General features: G+C 41.4%; 4 protein-coding genes and 6 long non-coding RNA genes across 14 annotated transcripts; 4 read left to right on the top strand and 6 right to left on the bottom strand.

Annotated features, from left to right (window-relative positions):
- The first annotated feature begins 4,592 nt into the window (after positions 1-4,592).
- LOC26533320 (uncharacterized) lies at positions 4,593-4,962 on the top strand. The gene is made up of 2 exons (XR_001450870.2): positions 4,593-4,705; positions 4,759-4,962. It is a non-coding gene; the product is annotated as an uncharacterized lncRNA (long non-coding RNA).
- A 1,130-nt stretch (positions 4,963-6,092) lies between these two features.
- On the top strand, positions 6,093-6,674 carry LOC6903347 (uncharacterized). Its single transcript, XR_004469087.1, has 2 exons — positions 6,093-6,389; positions 6,462-6,674. It is a non-coding gene; the product is annotated as an uncharacterized lncRNA (long non-coding RNA).
- A 468-nt stretch (positions 6,675-7,142) lies between these two features.
- On the top strand, positions 7,143-8,018 carry LOC6903346 (protein TsetseEP). The gene is made up of 2 exons (XM_002132191.3): positions 7,143-7,212; positions 7,277-8,018. Exons 1-2 carry the CDS (start codon positions 7,179-7,181, stop codon positions 7,795-7,797), a joined length of 555 nt encoding a protein of 184 aa, XP_002132227.1. The 5' UTR covers positions 7,143-7,178; the 3' UTR covers positions 7,798-8,018.
- A 1,346-nt stretch (positions 8,019-9,364) lies between these two features.
- On the bottom strand, positions 9,365-9,901 carry LOC117183945 (uncharacterized). Its single transcript, XR_004469088.1, has 2 exons — positions 9,773-9,901; positions 9,365-9,716 (listed from the first exon to the last, which is right to left on the bottom strand). It is a non-coding gene; the product is annotated as an uncharacterized lncRNA (long non-coding RNA).
- A 488-nt stretch (positions 9,902-10,389) lies between these two features.
- LOC26532429 (uncharacterized) lies at positions 10,390-13,661 on the top strand. 2 transcript variants are annotated; one of them, XR_004469090.1, is made up of 3 exons: positions 10,390-10,529; positions 11,021-11,606; positions 13,022-13,661. It is a non-coding gene; the product is annotated as an uncharacterized lncRNA (long non-coding RNA). The 2 variants fall into 2 exon arrangements; XR_004469089.1 differs by lacking the exon at positions 10,390-10,529 and adding an exon at positions 10,687-10,963.
- On the bottom strand, positions 13,555-15,474 carry LOC6903345 (BTB/POZ domain-containing protein 9-like). Its single transcript, XM_002132190.3, has 2 exons — positions 15,372-15,474; positions 13,555-15,309 (listed from the first exon to the last, which is right to left on the bottom strand). Exon 2 carries the CDS (start codon positions 15,294-15,296, stop codon positions 14,154-14,156), a length of 1,143 nt encoding a protein of 380 aa, XP_002132226.2. The 5' UTR covers positions 15,297-15,309; positions 15,372-15,474; the 3' UTR covers positions 13,555-14,153.
- Positions 15,475-15,661: 187 nt separating this feature from the next.
- LOC117183946 (uncharacterized) lies at positions 15,662-16,363 on the bottom strand. 2 transcript variants are annotated; one of them, XR_004469092.1, is made up of 2 exons: positions 16,092-16,363; positions 15,662-16,047 (listed from the first exon to the last, which is right to left on the bottom strand). It is a non-coding gene; the product is annotated as an uncharacterized lncRNA (long non-coding RNA). The 2 variants fall into 2 exon arrangements; XR_004469091.1 differs by having other exon boundaries at positions 15,662-16,035; positions 16,092-16,341.
- A 302-nt stretch (positions 16,364-16,665) lies between these two features.
- On the bottom strand, positions 16,666-17,128 carry Acp26Ab (Accessory gland protein 26Ab). Its single transcript, XM_015179788.2, has 2 exons — positions 17,035-17,128; positions 16,666-16,969 (listed from the first exon to the last, which is right to left on the bottom strand). Exons 1-2 carry the CDS (start codon positions 17,063-17,065, stop codon positions 16,722-16,724), a joined length of 279 nt encoding a protein of 92 aa, XP_015035274.2. The 5' UTR covers positions 17,066-17,128; the 3' UTR covers positions 16,666-16,721.
- A 1,324-nt stretch (positions 17,129-18,452) lies between these two features.
- LOC6903344 (serine/arginine repetitive matrix protein 5-like) lies at positions 18,453-19,500 on the bottom strand. Of its 3 annotated transcripts, none has more exons than XM_033379593.1 (3): positions 19,366-19,500; positions 19,146-19,297; positions 18,453-19,073 (listed from the first exon to the last, which is right to left on the bottom strand). In XM_033379593.1, the coding sequence occupies exons 1-3, from the start codon at positions 19,400-19,402 to the stop codon at positions 18,546-18,548; spliced, it is 717 nt and encodes a 238-aa protein (XP_033235484.1). In that variant the 5' UTR covers positions 19,403-19,500; the 3' UTR covers positions 18,453-18,545. The 3 variants fall into 3 exon arrangements, with proteins under 3 accessions (XP_033235484.1, XP_033235483.1, XP_002132225.3); XM_033379592.1 differs by having other exon boundaries at positions 18,453-19,166; positions 19,203-19,297; XM_002132189.3 differs by having other exon boundaries at positions 18,453-19,297.
- A 642-nt stretch (positions 19,501-20,142) lies between these two features.
- LOC117183944 (uncharacterized) lies at positions 20,143-20,727 on the bottom strand. Its single transcript, XR_004469086.1, has 2 exons — positions 20,625-20,727; positions 20,143-20,567 (listed from the first exon to the last, which is right to left on the bottom strand). It is a non-coding gene; the product is annotated as an uncharacterized lncRNA (long non-coding RNA).
- Positions 20,728-23,245: the final 2,518 nt, after the last annotated feature.

The raw sequence follows: 23,245 nt of genomic DNA, 5'->3' as shown, positions 1-23,245 counted from the left end.
GCAGTATTTTATGGCACATTACATATCCCATAAAATTATGGGAATATTTATAAATCAGATTTTAGGCAACAAGTATCATAAACTGTACAAGGATGTCATTGAAAAGGTCCCCCCTCCCCAAAAAGGTCCCCCCTACAAAACCAAAATAAACATTAAATAAATATGAAATTACTTGAAGGTAAATGATACAGCTTGGGCTCTCTCATAAATTTTCACCTTAGACTCTGAAAACAATTTATAAACACCACATGCGACTGCCTACGAGTAGCAACAAAAAATTACCATAATTCATGGCTAGAACTTAGTTGAAAATTTATGATGAGCACGTTTCTGGCCATTTATGGGTTAAAGACTCTTATGGCAGCTCGTAACTCGGACTTGCTATTAAAAAGCCAATGTAATAAACCCCTGAACTTTGGCCACATACTCGGCACACTCATGCACTCACACACTCGCACACTCACACACTCGCACACACAAAAGCCACCGAAGCGAAAAGAAAGTCAAAAAGTCAAACGTAATTTTTGAATCCCCGAGACATTGTCATAATTTTCCCCTCCCTCTCTCTGTCTCTCTTTGTCGACCGCTCTTTTCTGCCATGATTTATTTTACTAAAATAAAACAACAACAAAAAATAACTCAAATTAATTATGACAGACTCAAAGAGTCCAAAAAAATTATTAATGAAAGTGAAATTATCATCAACGAACCAGAAACCCCAAAAATAAACCAAAATAAAAAAAACAGCGAGATAAAACCGAAACTTTTTGTGGTTCCGATAATTTGCGAATTATAAGGAAATGGCAAAACACGAATGATGGACCAAGTCTCAGCTTCATTAGATCTTTGATAGATGGAGATGACGGTTGACGGTTGGATGGCGCTGACGGATGAATAGATTCGAAAAGTTGTGAAAAACTTTGTGCGAAAAATGCGGAACCAATTCGGTTTGTTTGCCTGCGATTGAGATTTATTTAATTAGCCTGAAACACGGCATGGTGGTTGGCAGATTGGCAGATGGATGCTTATGCAACTAGCCCAGGGTAGGGCAATTAAGAATTCATGAATCAGGCCCTAATTAGGAGGTCATCGAACAGAGGAACTAAGAAACAAGCAGAGATTCCGAGCAATAACGAAGGTTAGATACCCTTGAAACTAAGGAGAACATCATTAGAGTAGGGTTATCCATAGATTAGATAGATTTTCTTTCAATTTTCATAATTCGATCTATATGAAATTCATAGAGAAACCTTTTTTTTTAGATAACAAGCCATTATTACAATTTTCTTTCATTTGGATCTCCTGTTAACCCCAGTTCTTACAGACAGTTACTGATTGAGCAATTGTGTTATCAAAGTCTTTTAAAACTAATTTCGATCAACAGCACGCTTTTCACAAGACTTACAAAGTTCTTAGAGACAGATCAACGCGTGCTCAGATCTCCATGAAGTATACCCCTTCCAGGGTATACAAAATTATAGCTTGTAGTCGGGCAACATATTAGCATGGCATTCCTTTGTCGAACAGTTAAATATTTGTATAGAATGGCTGTGGCTGTGTGGAAATGTGAAAATGTGAAAATGGTATCATAGCACGCTTTTCACATGAGCGTGTGAAAAGTACACAGAACCCACCATCGGCCGGCCCGCAGTACGGGACTCTCTTCAGGGGTCTGTGCGGGTCTCTCCCCCCCCCAAAGCGGAGGGTGTTATGTTACCTCGAGATGCGAGCCGTAGACGAAAGCATGCTCCAGTTACAGAACTTTATTCTTAATATACTTACACATATATCTGTGGAAGTATATGTGCTCGTAGTATATATATCATGTTGTAATTGCAGACTCAGCTTTCGACGGCTGCAAGTTAATGGCCAACGACCGTTCCGTTGGTCAGCAGCAGCAGCAGCTGCCGCAGCCAAAACAGACGTGCTCCAATTGTAAACAAAATTGTTGGGGCACTTTGTATATAGAGGTGCACTTGCCTCAGACTATGCCTCTGTCTCTTGCATCTCGGCACCTCGGCATCTTGCATCTGCCTCTGCTGCTGCTGTTGCTGCTCTCCGGATGGCAGCGGCGTCTGTCAAGTGGGATGCGATGCCGACTTCCCCTCGCAAATACCTTGTTTTTTGCGTGCTCTGCACATTTCCTATAAATAGTAGCTGTAAATCATACAAAAACGAGCCACAAGAAGACTTGAACTACAATTGAGGCAATCAATCAAGTGGCCGCCACACTCAGATACAAAAGCCACAACAATTCTATCCACATTGTGAGTGGAGGCCCCCCCCCCCCCCGTGTGGGACATCTTCCTGCCAAGTGGTATGCCTCTTAGAGGTGCTTTAGATGCATTAGATATGAGTGAATGGTATTATAGATGATTGTGCAATCCACTCTGAGGGCGTACTCTCCGCTAAACGATCATCTGAAGAAACCATATCGATTTATGGCCTCTGAACAGCACTTGACCTTATCCGATGATCGAAAACGAAGGACCAGGTGGCAGCTCAAGCTGATATCGTATGACCGCTGGCCATAGTACTCCTATACGCTGGTGCGTATCCATGTCATAAACCAGGACTTCCGATTGCGGCGTCTGCCACCTGAGCGGTGGCAAGTGCCACGAGCTGCAGCCCCAACCCCAACCCCTGCCTTATTAAAGCCAAAACCAAAAAAAGCAGCAAACTTTTAAAGCAGCTGATTGGCAACAGGTGGCAGATCAGAGCAGAGCAGAGCAGGCCAGACCAGAACAGAAGGGAGAGCATATCCGCTGTCATCCGCTGTCGTCAGGTGGTGGCCAGGGCCTGTTTGGCCAGGTCAAGCGGAAAGGCGTTTAAAGGCTCCAACAAACATCGTTTGGCCTTCATAACTCAACCACGGGAGCGAGAGCTCCCTCTTTGGGCTTCTTTTTTGTGGCATCGGCAAACGTTTTACTGCGAATTCGGAATTTGCATTCAATGCTTTTTGGCGGTTTATGGTTTCATCAAATTTCTGTAGAATTTTCGGTTTTGTATGGTGTCGAAAATTAATTTGATTTATACCGAATTTTGGGCTGCCGAGAATTACGAAGAAGCGAATTTTAGGAGCTTATTTTTAAAGAGATTAGGGATTTAAAAGTACACCTGAAACCATAATTAATGAAAGGGAAAATTTAATGCATTTTGGAAGATGTTTTCGGAGATATCTTGGCAGATTTCTTACAGTTTAGCGATTTACATATTTTTGGAAATATCTCCTAAATCTTTTCTTTAATGTCTTTTTGTTACTCCCTAGAAATAAAATATCGCTTTGTCCAGACTTTTTTTGGGACCACTTCCCCTCATCCTCGGAGAGATGTGCAGCAATATATCTACTTTTATTTCGCTTCGTTCTGCGCTTTTGCTAATTTTTTGGGCACTTCTGAATTTGGTTTGTCTTTTTGGTTGTTTTATTCCGCCGTCTGTCGGAGCGGTTTTCATAATTAAAATGATATATTAATGCTGGATGATTTATCGTGCGAAACGTTTTCGTTTTCGTTTATTTTTTTCGGTTTTTGCCAGTTAATTATAATGGCTGATGTTCGGGCCAAGAACGTTTTTAATAATGCCTTTAAAAATGCGATGCTGATGGCGCGAATTTCACTTTCAGCGTTCGGCTAATGTTTGCTTAACACTCCGCTAACTTTCAATTTTCAATCGCATTCGAGGCGCGCACACACAACGACTGCGGCAAGCAATTGTATCTCACGGATTGCATCCCATAAATCAACATTAAATATCGCTCAGGCCCAACAAATTGTCGCGACATTCGTTACAGCAGTTTTTTAAAGTCTTTTCTTATGGAGAAGATACTTTTTGATCCATGTTCTATCTGAGGCAATAGCAAATATTTTATAGCATCTCATAGATCTCTTCCTGTCTCTCTCTTTCGCTTTTTTATTGCAAAATTTTATTTATTTTCCATTGGAATTCGATTGAAACTGTAAACGAGCCCCAATTTAAAAACGATTTGTGCCTCCAATTATGTTAATTCCAATTTGAGAGTTTGATGTTGGGAAATCAGTATCTGTTTCTGTAATTCGATTACCACATGAGATACTTTGGGTCCAGTTATCATCGATATTCAATGGGTGATATGTGTGTCAATCTACGAGTATGGAGCCTCCCGCTGACCACAAACAGCATCATTTACAAGTCATTTACACTCCCAAAAGCACACGCATTTCCATTTCCATTTCCATTACTGTTTCCATTTCCACTCCAGAATGCATGCCGCATATTAATGTCTATGTAACATTTTGGTAGGGGCTCTTTTCGGGGGACATGGTGGAGAAAACTTTGAAACTCTAGAACTCTGCAACTAACGAAACTTTTCAAATATTCGGAAAGTTATTTGTTTTGGGTGCAGCCAAGTCCCTGCAGGGGGGGGGCTACAAATCTCATAAATGCTTTATAATGTACAAGCCTTAAGCTCTAAGAACTTTTCAAATCATATTATTACTCATAAAATAATGGGAAAATGTACTTCGCATTCCATTTGAAAGGACGGAGTAGTTGGAGTAAATTCTCCACACCTGATTTCCAATCGTTCATATAAGACCGAAGATAATCAGCTGCCCAAACCAGTGCTAATTCCAGTTCCTTTTCCATTATAAAACCCCGGTGAAATCTTGCGCTAACAGCAGTCCATCAAAGATGACTTCGGTGAGGAAACATATACTGTTGGCGATATGTAAGTACGAGTATATAGATACTGACTAGATGCTTAGCTGAATCTCTGGGTAGGCCTCTGGCTGGTTGCAGGAAGGTACCTTAACTTTGGCAGCACAATGGTGAAGGCTCAGGATGATCCCAGAATTTGGTTCCCACCAAGGGGTCCCTACAAGGACGGGGCTAAGCTCTAGTCGTGAAAAAGGACAGCGCTTCGGTTCCCACCATGAAGAACAGATTCATGAATTAGAATAAAGACAAGATTTACTTGGAATGAAAGCTTTCTACAGTCAACTTTCTACATTATTTATTTCCTTAGCTCTCTCCATTGGATGTTGGAGAGCCTATGGACTCTTTCGATTAGGGACAGTCGTCTATACAGCCTTCGCTCATGACGTCTGGAGATAAAGTAGGCAGATTAAATATAGGTCGAGGAGTACGTGGGGGATAAGGATAGGGATTGCCATGAGGGGGAAAACTTACACCCCGCGTAGTAAAGAGAGGTGGTGGCGGAGGCGGAGGCGGAGGTGGAGGCGGGGGTGGAGGCGGAGGCGGAGGTGGAGGTGGAGGCGGAGGTGGAGGCGGAGCAGGAGTAAATATTGGTGGTGGAGGATCCGGTGGTGCGTGACTTTTCTCACACTCTTGGAACGGCTTTATGTGGACCGGAATGTATGCTGTGGTCTTTACATAGTATACAGAGTCCCCTCCTTTGAAATCCTGTTGATAGTTCGGCAGCAGGGGATCCAATTGATGTTGCTCATCATCAGGTCGGATCTCATGTTCCGATTTACCCGGTGGCAGGATCAAATAGAGTCCCTTGATCCCGTCCTGGAGTTGCATTCGGCCACCGGGTCCAGGCTGTACCTGTAGAAGATCTGGCTCTGGATAGGCGCTACATTGATGGTCAGATTTTTGTGTTGGAAGGCCAGAGATTCGCTGGATTCCTGCCACAAGCCACAGGCCTAGCCAGAGATTAAGAAATTTATCCAAGGAAGTGTCCAAACAGGATCTTTGATTCACTTACAGATCCCCAACGATATATGTTTCCGCATCGAACCCATTTCTGATGGACATTTCTTCTCGAGGAAGTCTTTTCAGAGGTTTTATAACGTATAAAGCATGGCATTGGGATTGGTTCTGCTCGATTAGGTAATGTATTATCCTCGGTCTTATATAAATGTTTAGGAATGAGGCGTAAAAATGCAGGAAAGATGAATAATCATAGTTATAGATTGAAAATGGAGTGGGGAAATTCATTTCTTTTCTCGGGTAAAAAACTTCGTGGATAAAGCCACAAGTATACGGTTTAGGCTGTAAGAAAAATCAGAGAAGTTCGATCTACATATATTACAATGGACTTGGAACACTGATTTTCATTCCACAAAGTCAACAAGAAATCTCTGGAGAGAGTAGCTTATTCCAGTACTCGACTCCTCAAAGACTGTGCTTTCTCTGTCCAATCAAAGTGTCTTAGAACATTCGCTCCTCTCTGTGGAAATTGTAACGATCAATAAATTCGTTTTTATGGCTTTCGATGCTGTGATGTGTTGTAAATTGATTTTATAGCGCCAACTGTCCATTATGGGGCGATGGCCATGGCTATGAGAGTGCGTTATAAAGTGTCGGACGAGCGCAGTCGAGGGCACATTCGATGTAGGAAAACTGTCCCAGCAATATGCACTGGACGCTGCTCATCGGAGGTATGGGTGAGTCCCCCTCTCGAGTGAAGACTCCCCTTGAACTATCTATTCTAAACTATTTTGCACATCTTTTTGCAGCTGTGATCCTCAGTCTGATCGGAAGTAGAGTCTGGGTGTCTGGTGCCGAGAAGTCTACCCTCTATCCCTGGGAAAAGGAGCCAGTGACAAAGCACAGCAAGCCCTTTAGGGTATCTGGAGATATCTAAAGCTCTGTGAAGGGTCTCCTTGGGTTGATATGAAAAGTATTATATTATATTTGTTCTTGAAATAAATGCAATTACAAAACCATTACATAAAGAGTCGTTTGGGTATGAAGGGAATATTGAAAAATCATTGAATAAATATTATAATGGCTTCGAATTAGGTGCCTTTCATAAGGTTCGCATAGAACGAAGATAAAATACTTAAGTAAGAGCGGGAGAGATCATCAAATAGGCAGCTCGGAATGCCACGGAGACTGAACTATAAAATTCCTGCACATCTCTTTCCCTTTCCAATGGAGTGCCTTACTCTCATTTCGTAGAAATATCCTTCCTTAAGTATAGTTTTTGATTACCCTGGAGTACCTTTTCAGTCGGAGAACTTTTGTTCCAATAAACTTCAAAAGTTGTTCACTATAATGCAAATTGATTATTTGCTATCGCACAACCATGAACAAACACTAAAGTATTAATCATATCAGAGACCATGTCTGGTCATAGAACTAAATTGATTATTGCCCCCATTCTTCGTTCCGTGCCACTGGCCAGCTATAAAAGTCTGCCCCGAGGCAGCCACTTATTCATTCAGAGGAAAATGAAACTCCTTACGGTCTTCGCCTTCATATGTGGTAAGGTATCAATATAATCCGATCAAAATAAAATAACTAAAAATAGCCACCGTCTTTCTGATAGTCGGAACCTTTGCGGTGCTGCACGGCGTCTATGGCTCACCGGTGCCATCGCCAGCACCGGAGCCGAGTCCTGACGCAGATCCCAAGCCCAAGGCGGACCCAGAGCCGGAGCCGGAGCCCAGCCCAGATCCAGAGCCACTCCCAGAGCCCGCCCCAGAACCCCTCCCGGAGCCAGCCCCAGAGCCACTCCCGGAGCCCCTCCCAGAACCAGCACCCAGTCCCGTAGCCGAGCCCAGCCCCAATCCAGTGGCAGAACCCAATCCAAATCCATCTCCTGTTGCATCGCCAATGATGCCACAACCCATGCTCCTGTCGGACAAATTGGATGCCAATTTCGTGGCCCTCTCTGCCAGTCCTGATCCAGCCCCAGCCCCGGCCCCGGCGCCAGCTCCAGCTCCAGTTCCGGCTCCTTTCCCGGCTCCGCTGCCAGCTCCGTCGGCAGTCGCCTTGGAGCCCATGGGCTATCCGGGCAGTCTCGATGATTTGGTGCCCGACAGTATTGCCGAGGCATTGCCAAACTAAGGAGGCAAGATCTCTGAAGAGATCACAACAGCAGCAGCTGTATTTTCAACGAGGCCTGCACACACACACACACACACACACACACACAGAGCATTCACGCATACACATATACATATATCCATGTATGTCTTCTCTTCTGGAACCTAAGGTATTACAAGCACTTTATGTATTGAATGTATCCCCCACAGCATGAGCGGTTAATAAATTGCAAAGAAAACTAAGTAGAATCTTTAGGTTCAATTAAAGATTATAATAGATTCTAGAAATAGAAAGATATCAGTCGAAAATATCTATCCGACTAGATCTAATAGATCAAAGTTCTCGTTTAAGGTATCGTTTTAAACCATTGACCACCGTTACATCCGCACTGCATGCCATTTTATCGTTATTTATCATTAATTTTAACCAAGTTGTTATCCTCATTGAGAGCAGGCTTCAACAAACCCAAAAACAAGCAGACCAATCTGAGAACGAAAAAAAAATCAGTGAAATATTTGCTACTCAAATCCATTTCCGATATCAACTTCCACATCAACTGATTACTGGGGCACGGCAGTCACATGAGACATCGACACCAGACGACAGACCAGACGACAGACCAACCGACCAACCGACATAGAGACCAACCACCGACCGGATTTGAATGAAAAAATACCAAAGACCAAGCGAGAGAATGAGACAAAGAGAGAGGGAGAGGGAGAGAAAAAATCACTTACAAAGAGGAAGCGACAGCTACAACAAGTTTTATCAATGAACTTAGTGTAAGGTTGACGACAAAAAGCCACAAAAGACAATGGAGAGGGCCAAGGGTGGAGATGGGATGGGAGGGGATGGGATGGACAACATAAAACCACACGAGAAAGATTCATTGATCAGTGGGTCTGGGTCTGGGTTTGGGTCTGGGTCTGGGTCTGGGCTCTAGATGGGGTTCATCCGTTCGCAGAGCATCATTACAGGGTTTATTCATTGTCTGTGGGCATATAAATCGGTTTATTTATATTTCCCCCTTCTTCATCCGCTGTCGATCGTAAAGCTTATCCCCACCAGAGCCTGCCTTCGTTCTCAATCGAGATATCAATTTACATGTTAACACATCGTGAGTGTTTGAATGGCGGACAAATTGGCAAAAGCCGACTATGAATGAACGAGCCTCCCTCCTCCATTGATAGCCGAAGAGCCGGTTTGCGTTTTAAGCCACATGGGAAAGGCGTAGACTCAATGGCCTGCCAAAATATCTTCAAAAACGGTAGCAAGTCAATGATGAGGCCTTTCAAAATTGTCCAGAAACTATGCTTTAAAGTGGGTTTTGGGTGGGGCTCTTGGGAAAGTAAGTTCTTTTCGAAATCAAAAGGGGGTTTTTTAGAAGAGTTTTGCTGGGCCAAGATCTAAAGGCGACAACTTTGAAGGTATCGGAATAAACTTTCTTAGGGTTTAAATTACCAAACGGTGTGTTTTACACTGAATTATCAGTAAATTTAAATTTTAAATATAATATATTGATTAGACAGAGTCTTTGTGGATGAGATATCATTCAGTTTATGCTATAAAAATGGAAATACTTAAATCATCCACTTTATTCGCGAAGAAACAGAAGCCCTTGTGCTATATTTATTCAAATTGTTTGCTGAAATCTTAAGAATAGATCATCAGAACTTAATTTTATTTAAACTGCAGCTCTTTCTGCGTTCTCCCTATTCTTTTTATGATCTGATTGATGTGACTCCGCTTTAGGTTCTCCATTAACCATATTCTTTATGTCACCGTTTAAATATTCACAGCGTATTCTACATTATTTAGGAACTTTATGGAACTGCCGTGATCTTAAGTTGCAATTCCTATGATGGGCAAATTTATGTATTTGTGAAAATCGTACCATTGGCGATTCCCGGCAACCAGCAAAACAGCAATGCCCACGAAAACTTGAAAGAGAGTTAAATTCAAATTTAAAAAACTATTCAAATATTTATCTAAATACCTATAAATGGTACGAGCCTCATCCCAACAAAGGTAGCAACTAAATGAAAATTGGACCACATATAAAAACACTTCAACAACATCAACTAATTAGCCACACTTATCATTTGGAAAATTCTATTACTGTTTAGTAATTTTTAAGGGGCTTTCCACCAATCCATCTATCAATAATTCCCAGATCCATAAACCTCAATTGAGTGGCCAAAAAAGCCACCAATTAGGGCTAAAAGCATAGCCCTAATTACATAATGAATGACCGCAAAATTCACAAAATATAATCACAATCATTGGAAAAAAAATTAATACAATTAAATCGATATAAATTATAAATGATATTCAATCATTTTTACACAAAAATATGTGCATAAAAACAAGCGAAAAACATCAAAAGCGGCATAATTAAAACAAAAACAAACGTCACTTAATTATATTATCAACCGAAAAACACAACAACGACAAAAACGTAAAGTAAAAAACAAAAGAGAGAACAAAATATAATGCGAAAGAAGGGGAGGAGCCCGGAAAAGAATCGGAGAGGAACGGAGTGGAGTGGAGCAATGGGGGGCTGTTTCGGTGGGGCATAAAAGGCAGCTGGCAGCACATTAATTTATAATTATTTGTGCTACCATCAAAGGGTTAATCAGAACAAGTGGCACTCTTGCTGGGCAGACAGCAAATCAACAGAAGAGTGGAATATGGGATACCCTGTAAAGATGGAATACTGGGAAGAGCAAGGATAAAAGACGACCAACGATCAGGTAGATATCATCATCCATAATCGATTACGCTATAGCATATTCATATGTTCTGAGAAAAATATCTTTCGTTCTTCAATTAACATCATATCACAACCGAAGAAAAAAGGGTATGAGCAATCCCATGTGGCGCACATTTAGAGTAACAGAAACAGAAACAGAAGCCCAAATGCGAGTACATTTTGTGGTCTGATGCCTTTCTTCCATTATTATTTTTGAGAGAAACAAATTTGAAATTAATTTCAACAACTGTGCGGGTCCCCTAGAGGTCTAGGCAGTGTGAGGGGCTCATAGTGGGTGTGTGTGGCAAGTGGGGCGCCCACAGAAGATTGCATAAGCCCATCAACCATCCATCGACTCGAGACACTCGCCAGTCGCCAGTCGCCAGTCGCCGTGCTGCCTCATTAGAGCTAATCAAACTGAATGCTTTAATCAAAGTGGGGTTCGATTGCAAATCATTTTCCACTCACACTTTCAGGTTTTCATGTTTTCAGTTTTCACTTTCAATTCGATTTCGATTCGATGGAAAGCACAAATACGGGCGTGTGGTGCAGAGGAGACCGCAGAAAATGGCCAAACAACGAGTGAGGAAAATGAATGCGGAGAAATTAGCAAAACGTGAAGCAGAAACCGCAAAAGAAGAGGCCCACAGCCGCGGCGGTGACAGGCGTGGGAGAGTACTGCCAGAGATCTTAGGGAATTGGCCGACGATTAAGCAGAGCAGATGCCCAAGCTCGAGAGTCAAAGACGGACATCAGTATCGACACAATGGGGTTTCAGAATCAGACAAATACGTGTACCAAAGGAGGCAGGCGACCCACAAATCAGACAAATGTCTGTGCCCCAGGACCTAGTGCCTTATCGGGATGTTACGCTCGCGTGATTTGTTTGATTTGCGATTGTTTAAACATGGCTCTGTCTCGGGCCAACTCAAGCGGAAGGAGCCCAAGCCCTCTCACGCACCAAAACAGTTTCAGGGCTTACGTTACGTGACCTGGGACCTCAAATCGGGACACAATTAACTGATTAGCTCGCCGGCAATTGTCAGTTCTTTGGGCCAAAAGCGGCAGCAGCAGCAAAGTAAGTTAATTAATTGAATGGAAAATCTATAAACGACAGACAAAACAGTGGAAGAGCTTTGAGTGTTTATGAGTGTCCCGTTTCTTGCAAGCAGCACGACGTTATATGCTCAGAGAGCGAGAGTGTCGTCGCAGACTTAATGTTGTTGTTGCTGACAGAGCGATAAAAGGAACTGATGAAAGAGAGCTGGAACGAATCAATTGCGAGAGCAGGCATTGCGTGGTAGAAGCAAAGCTTTCGTAGATGAAATGGAGATCAAGATATAAGACAATTGCGACTGAACTGCGCTCGGTGGAAAAATACAACAGAAACGCAAGAGCAGGAATAGACGTGTGCGTCACTGAAATATATGTACATACATACATGCATAAACATACATACATACATTACATGCAATACATGCTCTCGCAATCAATTGCTTCATTCTATCGCTCTCTCTGAGAACGCCACTCTCAACCCAGAATATAATGCCCATGCGAGCATAAGGAGCGACCGCTAAGATCTCTACTACTACTAAATGTGTTATAACAAAACAATAGCACAAATTTAACCCATCAGGGACTCTTGTGTTCTACATACATACACACATTCCAGTACAAGTTCTCTTATACCTCCTCCTTCTTACTCTATAAGCGGATAAATAAAAAACATTTCAATTCGCTATAACCAATTAGTCTTTTGAAAGCGCGCAAAGTGTTAAAATTCTCAATAAAAATATGGCCATAATCGGCTTCAATTATATTATGTTCCATTCAATTTGACAAGTAAACAAGTAACAATCCTTTCTGCGAAATTTTATTAAAATATAATTCAGTTTTAAATGCTGTCTGCTGGAGTTTTAATCATTATTTTATGGAGATTTTTGTTGGACTAAAAAGCGGTGCCAGCACTTTAATCCCACATTTATTATGGATATTGATTTGCGGGAAAAACGTTAAACAATTATATTATAATCAGCCACATCCGAAAAACATTTAAAAAGAGGGCTTTTGTTTGATTTTTGTTTATTGTTTGTGTGTGGCGGCGGTTGATTAAAAAGATCTCCCACTGTGTGGTGCGTATTTCGGCTTTTGGCCCCCACACAAATACATACGTAGCCGGGGCGGAAATCAATCAATGATTGATAAGCATCGGCCAAATGGCAAATTAATTGATTGCAAAATGAATGAGAGAGGCCGAATCGAAGTGAGTATTAAATAAAGCTCTTGGGATAGAATGAATGTGTGTGTGTGTGTGGTCTAAAGGATTGGCAAAGGACATCATCAAATTAATGAATTGCCAGGCGGTGTCCTTTATGGGTTTAACACACAGTTTAGGCCTGTTTCTGTATGTGGTTTGTACCTCTTCCCGGTATGTGTGGGTGTGTGCGTGGACTTAATCAATTAATTAAAATTAAATCTTATCCGTTTCACTAGCCAAAGAGTCTCTAAGGCTCCCTACGAGGCTTACCTGAGGGAGTGCTCAAGTGAACACCTGGCCAAGAACCATTGCCTGCTTGATGGCCAACACTTCACTGCTGAGTGGCCAACACTCACACTGAAGCGGCAACAAATGACTTTTGTATGGATTGGCATCAGCGGACAATAAAAATTAAATCGCATTCGTTGCGCCGCAGGACAGGAAACGGAAACGAACGACAATCGAAGAAGCAGCTCCTGCGGTGTCTTTGTGCCGCAAAAACCTTGCCTCCTTGAATGAACCAACAAATTTCCTTTCATTCATTGTTTATTTGAAAATACTTCCAATACTTCAAGCTGAGAGAGAGTCCAAGGCATCGACTGACAGATGGTTTTTGGAAGAGGCTACAGATCTCTACATATAAATATATTTTTAAAAAACTCCTAAAGCACTCTTCCAACAAGTGTAAATCGTTTCAGAGGCAAACAATTTATTTTTTCAAAGTTTAATTGTTGTTTAGAAAACTCTTCCTTTGCGCACACAAAACAAAAACGTAAAGACAAATATAATTTAAGCAAAAACATTTATGTGACAATGGATTTGATGTTCTCAGACTTTTGTTTTGTAAAGTACAATAAAAATATGAGTTTTTCATTACTTTTCCTGTGTTCCCCCTCTTAAAGGAACAACTTTTTCCCATGTTTACAGGAAGTTCTCCACACAAAGATCCGACTATGCAAATTGCCACCCCTTTCCTTTGTCGATTATCATGCGACTGGATGGATGGAGCTTTAATATTTGCCAGTTGAACAAATAAATACACGTAAACTCAATGTGTTTGCTTAGCTGCACGAACCGCTGATAAGATGCGTCTAATCTTATGGATGTGTCGGGATGTGTCGGGGATGGGGGAGTTTCTGTGTCACCCTGTGTCCACCGGGCAATTATCAAGATCCAATTACAAACAAATGATTCAAATCATAAACAATATTAAACATCGAAACCAACAAAGTCCCATCATTTTGCGGCATTTGCCTTTTTGTATCTGTCAGATAAGGCTTCCCCCGACTTCCTGTGCGAAATGAGGCAGCTGTTGAATTGCCGGACAAGTTTGGGGGATTGCTGCAAAAGATTGTCTATTGGAATCATCTATAAAATCTTCGTCGTGTGCTTGGCCTTCAACTCGAAGTAATTTAGCAAGTCTTTGCGTCCATTTTCGGGATTCACAATTCGAATAAATCGAATGGGGCGCAGCGCAAAGTAGATATTTATCCAAACGTCGGGTAACGGCATTCCACCTGGCATCATCCGTCCCACACGATCCCACCGATTCCGATCGCAAGAGACCTCCACATCGTAGCAGATCTCCGCAGACTTTAGCCGTTCTATGACGCTTATGAAATTGATCCTATAACAGTGCCTCAGATCAATCATTGGCTCATTGTGGCTGCCACTGATACGCCGCAGAAAATATTTATCAAAGGCCACATCCTTCTCTGGCCACAAGGTGGTATGGCAGGGCACAAACTTGGGAATATTCTCAGGTTCTACGTGGCCGCGGGACGCGGGACGCACCACTAGATCTTCCTCACTCGTGAGGGGCAGTCCCACCAAGGAGAACAGCGACTGGATGTTCTCCATCGGATGACGGCCAATCCACTCGCATACAATCGAAAAGATCGCCTCCTCTGAGACAACGAAGGTGTCGCGGGTCAGGACTTCCGCAAGTGTTGCTTTGGACACCATTAGGAAGGACTCTTCTTTGAGAAGTTCGGACGCCATTCGGTCCATGAACTGAAAGCATCGTTCGGCCAAATCTTCCAGACTGTTGCGACGCGCTGCACCTAGCACCGTGAACACATTGTTGAGGTGCAGACTCTGTTCGAGACGTTTGTTTAGGACCATCTCTACTTTCTCCAATCCGTATAGACGGGCTACGCCCAACACATCGACAATGGCAACCAAGGGTAGAGTAGAGATTGAAAGTGTGCCCGTGTAAATGTACGCCAAGATCACTTTGAAGGGTGCCAATGCCACCTCCAGGGGTACCTGACGATCCTTTGGCATAGAGCCTTGCAGAAGTTCGCGAAAGAAGTCACTCCGTGCGGCCAAAATCACACAGTGGGCAGGCAGTCGCTGGTCCTCGACGCAGAACCACACATCCGCAAAGACCTCGCTCATACAACGACGACCCATATCCTCCATCAAGCTATCGCCCAGGCGGACGTCTTCGATGTGCACCTCCTTGGGGCAGGACTGTTTCTTGGCAGACTTGCTCGAGTTGCTGCTCATTTTTGCACAGGCTCTGATTTTGGAGAATGATTTTTCTGTGTAATATAATTCTGTATACTTATTATTCCCACATACCCCTTATGTAGTTTTCTTTCAATTTGAGTTTAGAAACAATGAAAATTCGATTCCATTCTGTTCTCTAAAACAAAAACCCACCACCTTCAAATCGGTTCTCCCTCAGAAATTTAAGCCATCATCATCACATATGGCAAACAAGTCGCTGGCCTTTTTTTTGTTGGAGGAACATTCTGTTCAAGATTATGGCATGGCCAAAAGGCTGATGCCCAAAAAATGTCTTGTCTGCTTGTGTTTTTGTTGGGTCTGGATGTGGTTGTCGTGTGCCGAAAATATAAATATCATGAGTATTTTAGTGTGTGGCTTTTTTATGAAATTTATTTTTGGTATAATTTCTTATTTGATTACGTGACAAATTTACAGAATGAGACGCCGCAGAAATGATGGGCCGCAGAAATGATTGTCGGGACGAACTGCTGGAAAGGATTATGCAAATAAGATTAAAGTAAATGACGGTCTTTGGGGGTCTAAAGAGATGATCGTACATATGTACATATAAGACTCGTTTACACTCTGCAAATCTCTGCAAATGTGAGACTCCTCTCGCAGCGTTTTTCGTTATGTAAGCACTTTTTGAGATATACAAATCCTACTCCAAAAACCATTTTGCATAATATTTCCTCCACACATTCCACATTCCACAGACTATCGTTTTCAAATGGCCCTGGCAATAAAACTAATAAAATGTGTTGAGCTAACAAAATGCATCTCATAAATTACCAGACATTTCGGGAACTCAAGCAGAGATGCGTCCAGCATCAGCGATCAGACGATCCACAAAAACTGAAAGTATGCATAAATCTGTCAAACGAAACGCTTTCAAGCAGTGCGGCGCGACGAGGCACGGTCCATTTAAAACCCATGAAACGCGACACTTTTACCCTAAAACCGAGTTCCAGCTAAGGTCCGAGTTCTCATAGCGCTACGAAACCCTTCACAAATTAGAGCAATCCAAAAACAGATCCCCACAGGTATCCGAAGAGACAGGTAGATATCTTGTCTAGATGTCTTCCGAAACGCACAAGTTGCGTCAACAAGGCGCCCTGGTCTTGGCCCAGTTTACTACGGACTCCATATTTTAGAAAGTAGATCTGGATCTACATTCTATACGAATGTTTATGATTTACAATTAGGGCCCGACGGATGGCGGACGGGTTAGAGTGGAAGAGATGCGTTCTGATGCGAAATTTAGGTAAAGGATTGGAAGTTCCTTTTCGTTGGATACAAATTCACAGTAGGAAGCAGTTGTCCGTCCATAAACATACACCCAACCCAACGAAACTATAATGAAACACAGGCTTTTCTTGAGATGCATTTTCTGAAAACAAAAAGCCATTCCCTGCAGCAAATTTAACGTGCCACTCCCGTATCCAGCCTATATTTCATACGAGCAGCGGCTCTTTTGCTCATGACATCCGATTTCTGTTTGGATTTTTTTGTGCGGACCATCAGTCCATTATCAGTGTCCAAATTATCCTCCACCTCGTTGCGGACAGTCCTTAGCTGCCCATCGATCATCTGCTGGGAACTGCTGCGCGAAATAGAGCGAATTCTGAGCTGTGGATCAGCCATACCGCACCGCCAGAGACAAATAGTGCCTACATAAAGAAAGTCTTCATCTGTAGAGATCCACGTAGTAAAATATTATTTGGTAAGGACTAACAGAAAAGGCAGAGCAACGAAGAGTAGTTCATGGTGAAAAGATCTGTTTTAAACTGTAGGGAAATTAATGGGATTTACACTCGACTGTGGATCGCCATAACTAATAAGGTTTTATATTGTATTATATTGCTTTCTGGTAAATCAAGTGTGTTATTTGAAGGTTTTTCAGAGATGTCTCAGAGTTTAAATTTCATGGTTGAAAGTTCTGTTGTAAATTTCGGAAATATCAATGGATTTACCTCTGACCTTTAATCATAAGCGTTTTTATTCAATCAGTGTTGTGGTAAATCAAGTATATTAGTTGAAGATTTGTATGATTTAGTATATTTTTAATATATTTCATACAATATTTCATTTCAACATAATTGTAGTATGTTCATGGGTTTCTGTTTCTTCCTACCCTTAGACATATGCTGCCTTTAAATAAAAAAAAGATATCAGGATCTGTAGAGCTTTTAGTATATTTGGGAAGGACTTACAGCCAAGAATAGCAACGAAGTGCAGTTCATGGAGGACTTACATTCGACTTTTGATCACCACAGCGAATAAACTTTTATATTGAATTTGTTTCGTGGTATATGAAGTATGTTATTTGAATGTTTTTCAAGATTTTTCAGACTCATAGTTTGAAACAAATCCCATTACAGGAGTTTTGCAGGTCCTTGGTTAAAGGCAACTTTTCGTAGTATTTGATTTAGTATATTTTCAATATATTTCATACAGTGTGTACATACTCGTAAATACTCGTATCTAAAGGGTTTCTGTTATTACAATTACTGCCCGACTATCTTCTTGATATTATTGATGCCGTCGTTTACTGCATTCGTAATTTCGGGTACTAGTGGAATTTTTTCAATTACACCAACACTGCATCGCCAGAGACATATGCTGCCTTTAAAATCAAAAGGAAGTCAGGATCTGTAGATCAGCTTTTAGAATATTTGGGGCGGACTTACAGCAAATAAATAGCAACGAAGTGTAGTTCATGGTGGAAAGTTCTGTTGTAAACTGTGAAAAAATGAATGGAGCTATTTTCCACTTTGGATCACTATAAAGAATGAGATTTCATTCAATTAGTGCTTTTATATAACAAGTATGTTATTTGAAGGTTTTTCATAGATTTTGCAAACTTTAAATTTGGTGGAACTAATGTCGTGGAAAGGGTGGCTAAGGGCTGTGGTTAAGGCTACTTTATCGAGGTATTCAATGTTCAGTATACTTTCTGTACATTTCAATATATTTGTAGAATATTTCAGTATTATTAAGTTTATTTGTAGTATACATTGAGTATATTTTACAGCATTTTTGTAGTATATTTAGTATATTTTTCATTATCATATGTATAATGCTTTCAAGATTTAAAAAATTCTTTAAAATGAGGTCTGACGTGTTTCAATACGTGTACATTTAATCCACAGATTTATATTTATTCAAGCAATTGCTACGATTTATTGATCACAATTTATTACAAATGTTTTACAATCTTCCTCAGAAGTGCAGTGACTATTGTGACTACTTTCCCTTCTCTCTACTCCATTTCAAGTTCGTGACAGCCGTTAATTCCCTGTCAATATTCGCACGTAGGTACCTTAGCAGACGGATGTACCTAAATGTATAGACAGGGCCTATGCTAGGACTATTCACATTCCGCTGAGGTATCAATGGATTTCCCGTATCGACACCCTTGCAATTTTCTATCTGCTGTTCAGCCCTTCTCAGATCCATTGTCACATCGTACAACTTCTTATTAAAAGCTTCCATCTTCGCGGCTAATGTCATGTTTTTCGCCTTGGACAAAGCGTAATTTCTCTGCATTTCTGATATCCTTTTAGCCATCCTCCCGATGGCCTGCTCTTGTTGGTTTCTTCTATTCGTCCAATATCTACGTGGGTATGGATTTGCCTGTGCTACCCTGTTACCCATCGAGCCATATTCCGAGGGGAACCTTATCACCTCTGGGTCATCTTCCTTTGGAGGTGACTTCGAGTCATCTTCTTCATCTTCCTTTGGAGGTGACTTCGCGTCATCTTCTTCATCTTCCTTTGGAGGAGACTTTATCGCCTGTGGATCATCTTCCTTTTGAGGAGTCTTTGCCGCTTCTGGTTCATCGGCCTTTGGAGGAGACGTTGCCGCCTCTGGATCATCTTCCTTTTGAGGAGTCTTTGCCGCCTCTGGTTCATCGGCCTTTGGAGGAGACGGGGACTTTTGCTCTTCCAGTTCATCTCTCTTTGGGGGATCATCTTCTGCCACGGTGACCGATAGAACTGATCCATATATAAACTTTCATAGTTAAGGTGCGATCAACACTTTCTTTCATCAAAAAAAAACTTACGCAGTGCTGCGGTGCACACTAACAAAAGGAACCTCATCTTGAAGAAGGCGATCCTTCAACTGCTGGATTGCTCTGGGAAGTCTCTTCTTTATGCCACGTTTTGTATTCAAAAATTGTGTAACGTTTGCGATTCGTTTCGATTAACATTTACTGGGAATAAAGGTTAATAACATAATTCTTCCTCATCGATTAGCGATTATGCAAGGTCACATTATATAATCGCCGATACAACAGATCCTCTGAAAATAAACCAAAACGAGCGCCCAATTCTTTCGAAAAAAATTATTACCAATTTGTATTTATTTTTATGGGTAATATTTTTGTTATTAGTATTTGCTGGAAGTCTTATAATACTTTTCTGTACATTTTTATTTGTGAAAAAAACCCATAGAGGTGGTTTTTTTGATATTTCTATAAAATATTTGTTCTAGTATTGTATCCCATCTTCCTAGTACTTGTCTAGAATTTTTTTAAATTTTGCTGTATTTTGTATTTTGTAGTTTTTTTTTGTGACGATCTGGAATTTTACCATAATTTTCCTGGTCTTAGCAAAGGATTCGTCATCACTTTTTATCACAGAAACTTACGCAGGGCTGACGACCTGGCAAATCTTCAGATCCTCCACATTCCCAGAGCAGAAATCTAAAGTCCCTGTATATAAAATTTCAAGTTTAAAATTCCATAAGAACACTTAGTAAACAATTACCCAAGTTTTCTTCATTGAAATTGTATATAAGATACATTTTTCTGATATATTCCATGGATAGAAGAAATGAATAAAGAAAAGGAAAAAATTGCTTTATTTTCAGGGCTAGATAAGTGGATCCATCAATCTGCCGAATTGGTGGGTCAAATGGCATAATAAAAACCTTCTCATTTCTGTTGGGTCGCCAGAAAATTTTGGCATTATATCGAAGCCAAGAGCTGGTTTCCATAGCTGGTTTCCTGCTGCGGTTGACAACCCGATAGTCGCCGTTGGGTTTCCACCAACTTTTGCTGAATTTCGAACAACTGTTTAGAGGCCATCTGTAGTGCCAACTCTTTTTGGACTATTTGGCGATCTACGGTTTCCTGATCCAGTTGTATTTGCTGATACATTGCAAAATTCATTTGAGCTAATTGTTTCTGGCTTTGGAAAATCCTCCTATCCTCTTGTATCGGCATTTGATAGGCCGAAGACCCAAGTGCCATCCCCAAAGAAACTAAGAAAAACAATTTTCAATATTTTCTAAAGATATTTCTCAGCTAAAAATACTTACAAACAACCAGGAGACCAATAGACCCCATACTAAAAGAATGAATATTTCTGATGCCAAAACTCCTCTATATATAGAAGAAACCACCTCTAAACATTAGTTCTGCCCGACTTTTGCTGTGAAATAACATTTCGATATGGTTTTTGAATAAGCAAAAAGATACGCTTTTGGAGCCAAGAGCTTACGATACGTTCGTGATATGTACTCTAAAAGATTTTCAAGTATAATTAAGATCACAGCAGATTTAATGTGCAATTCGCAAGCCCCAAAATGAATGTGAGAACTCTTCAGAGAGAGATCTGACGGCCGCTTCATTGTCTTCCAAGCGAAAGTAAAACTGCAGCCAGAGAGATCCAAGACATCCGTTTTGGCTTCAAACTCGTAGAATGTGAAACAATCAAAATCGTAGGGTCGCCCCCACAGTTTCGATTCGTTGGGGGATATGCAAATTAAGACTTGCGCCTGCGCACGCGTCAAAATTGGTTTCGGAATTGAATGTGGGATGGCAGCAGCCACTGCCCCTGCCCCTGCCCCCTGCCCCTGCCCCCTGCCCCTGCCCCCTGCCCCTGCTCCGATATGTGGGCGATCGGTCAGTCGTCCAGTCTTTATGGGTAGGTGTCTTGTCTTTTCTTAATGGTTGAATTTACTACCAAATTATGCGCAAGTTACTCGCATTTTGCGTGGTGTCTGAAACAGATCTACTACATACGAGTATGGCCAAAAGTCGTTTGCTACTAAACAAATTTCGTATGGAATATTGATAGAATATTGGATGTTACCCTATAAGGCGGCAGGCATACAAAATATTTCAGTTTGGTTTGCATTCAAGATTCAATTTTCAGCCGGATTTAATAATGCTACCTCAGCATACATACATATATGTGCATAGATTACTTTAATATTTGCTTAATTAATTTAAATTTTTCGGTTATTCTTTTTTTTTATTTTTTTTTTTTGTGATCTACAAAACTCAGATAGCATATTTTCTGGTTTTCCAAGACACTGAAAATATTCACAAATATGTTCTTTAATTGAATTGAAATGGGAAACAACTTTCCCTTTACTTGCTTAAGGAGTGCCAGAAGGAAGGAAGCGAAGGAAGCGGAATCTTACAGCAGAATTACCGCCTAGGACTGTGCATGCAGTCCGAAAGATAGTTTTTTTTTTTTACATACATATTTATAAGAAAATATGCTCTTTCTATAAGGATGTATATTTCTAAAGAACAACTTTTGTCTGCCTATTTTAAACATACTTCACACATATTCTACTCAATTTTAGCATTCCTACACGTGCCGCGACAATAAGATACTCCGTAGAATGTTTTTCTTGCACAGCCCTCCTCAAGAATTTTTGCAACAAAAGCTTACTTTAAAGTCCTTCCGATCTCTGCCTCATACGAGTATCTCGAATTAAGCAGGGCTCCCAGCAAATATCTTATTTCTCATTCGTATTTCTCTTTGGTTTTCATTGCTTTTTGCTTTTCTAATTAATTTTCTTAACTTTCAACACCATGTCGCTTTTCGATTGATGTTCTTGCATAAGTCTGAAGACAATATCTCATCTGTCAGCGAGTTTCCCACACACAGAGGGATAGGAGACAATGTCTTATTCCCTCATTTTGATTGCTTTATTATGATTATGATGATGATGATACTCTCTCTCTCTCCATCTCCACCTCCACATCTCTGTTGGTTCCGTGACTCTCTTCTCGGGGCTTTCCACTGCTGCAGTTTTCGGTTTCAATTTCCCATGGCTGACTATCCCTGAGCTCCCTGCTGCCAGCATGTGTTTCATTCATTCATTATATGATTTTCAACGCTTCGAATCGGTGGCAGGGGGCAGGGCACACGCTTTCATTTGCGTTCGGGGAAAATGACCCACTTCCGGATTAGCATGGACCACTTTTACTGTCGTTACAATCGGAGGAAAAAGGGCCCCCAGAATCCCACTCTAGAGTGGAGTGTGGTGTGATGTGGTGTGGTGTGGTGTGGGGGCTAATGATGTTGTCGCTATAGGTAGCCCACTCCGCACATCCGCTGGATACAGCAATTCTCTGTCTGCCTGTGCCTGTTGCATGCTTCTTGCATTTAATTGTAATTTATTTGCCATACTCCACTCCATAGAATGGTTGGAAAAACAACAGAACGGAAGCAAATATTTTCCGGTGGAAGTCTGGAAAAAAAAAGAGGGAAGTCCACCAGACTCCATCGTTCTATGATGCATTGATTGATTACAGAGGCAGGTCCCCAAGCAGAGAGATACAAGTACTAATGGATCCCGCAGATACTTTAGAATGAAATGCAACCCCAAAGAGAGCGACGGCATGCCAATCGAATGGCCTTAAACGACATCGCCGCCCCACACTCCTCTCTCTCTCTCTCTTGTGGTTCGCATTTTGTCGGCTTTTGCTTAAAGGGAAGAAAATACCAAACGATGCCGACGATTGGAGTTCGACTTCGACTTCAATCGAACTGTGTGCAAAAGAATCCGCACAACACAATCAATCGACAAAGGGCTGAGGCTGAAGCCAGAGCAAATTGCAAGCTAATTTTTATGGAAAGAATGCCAAGAATCGCGCAACTGCTGGCCCGACAAAAGGAAGCTGCAACTTCCTACCAACA

This window comes from Drosophila pseudoobscura, chromosome 4 (assembly GCF_009870125.1).
Source record: "Drosophila pseudoobscura strain MV-25-SWS-2005 chromosome 4, UCI_Dpse_MV25, whole genome shotgun sequence".
Lineage (NCBI taxonomy): Eukaryota > Metazoa > Arthropoda > Insecta > Diptera > Drosophilidae > Drosophila > Drosophila pseudoobscura.
Note: the sequence above shows the minus strand (reverse complement) of the source record. Positions and strands in the feature narration are given on the sequence as shown.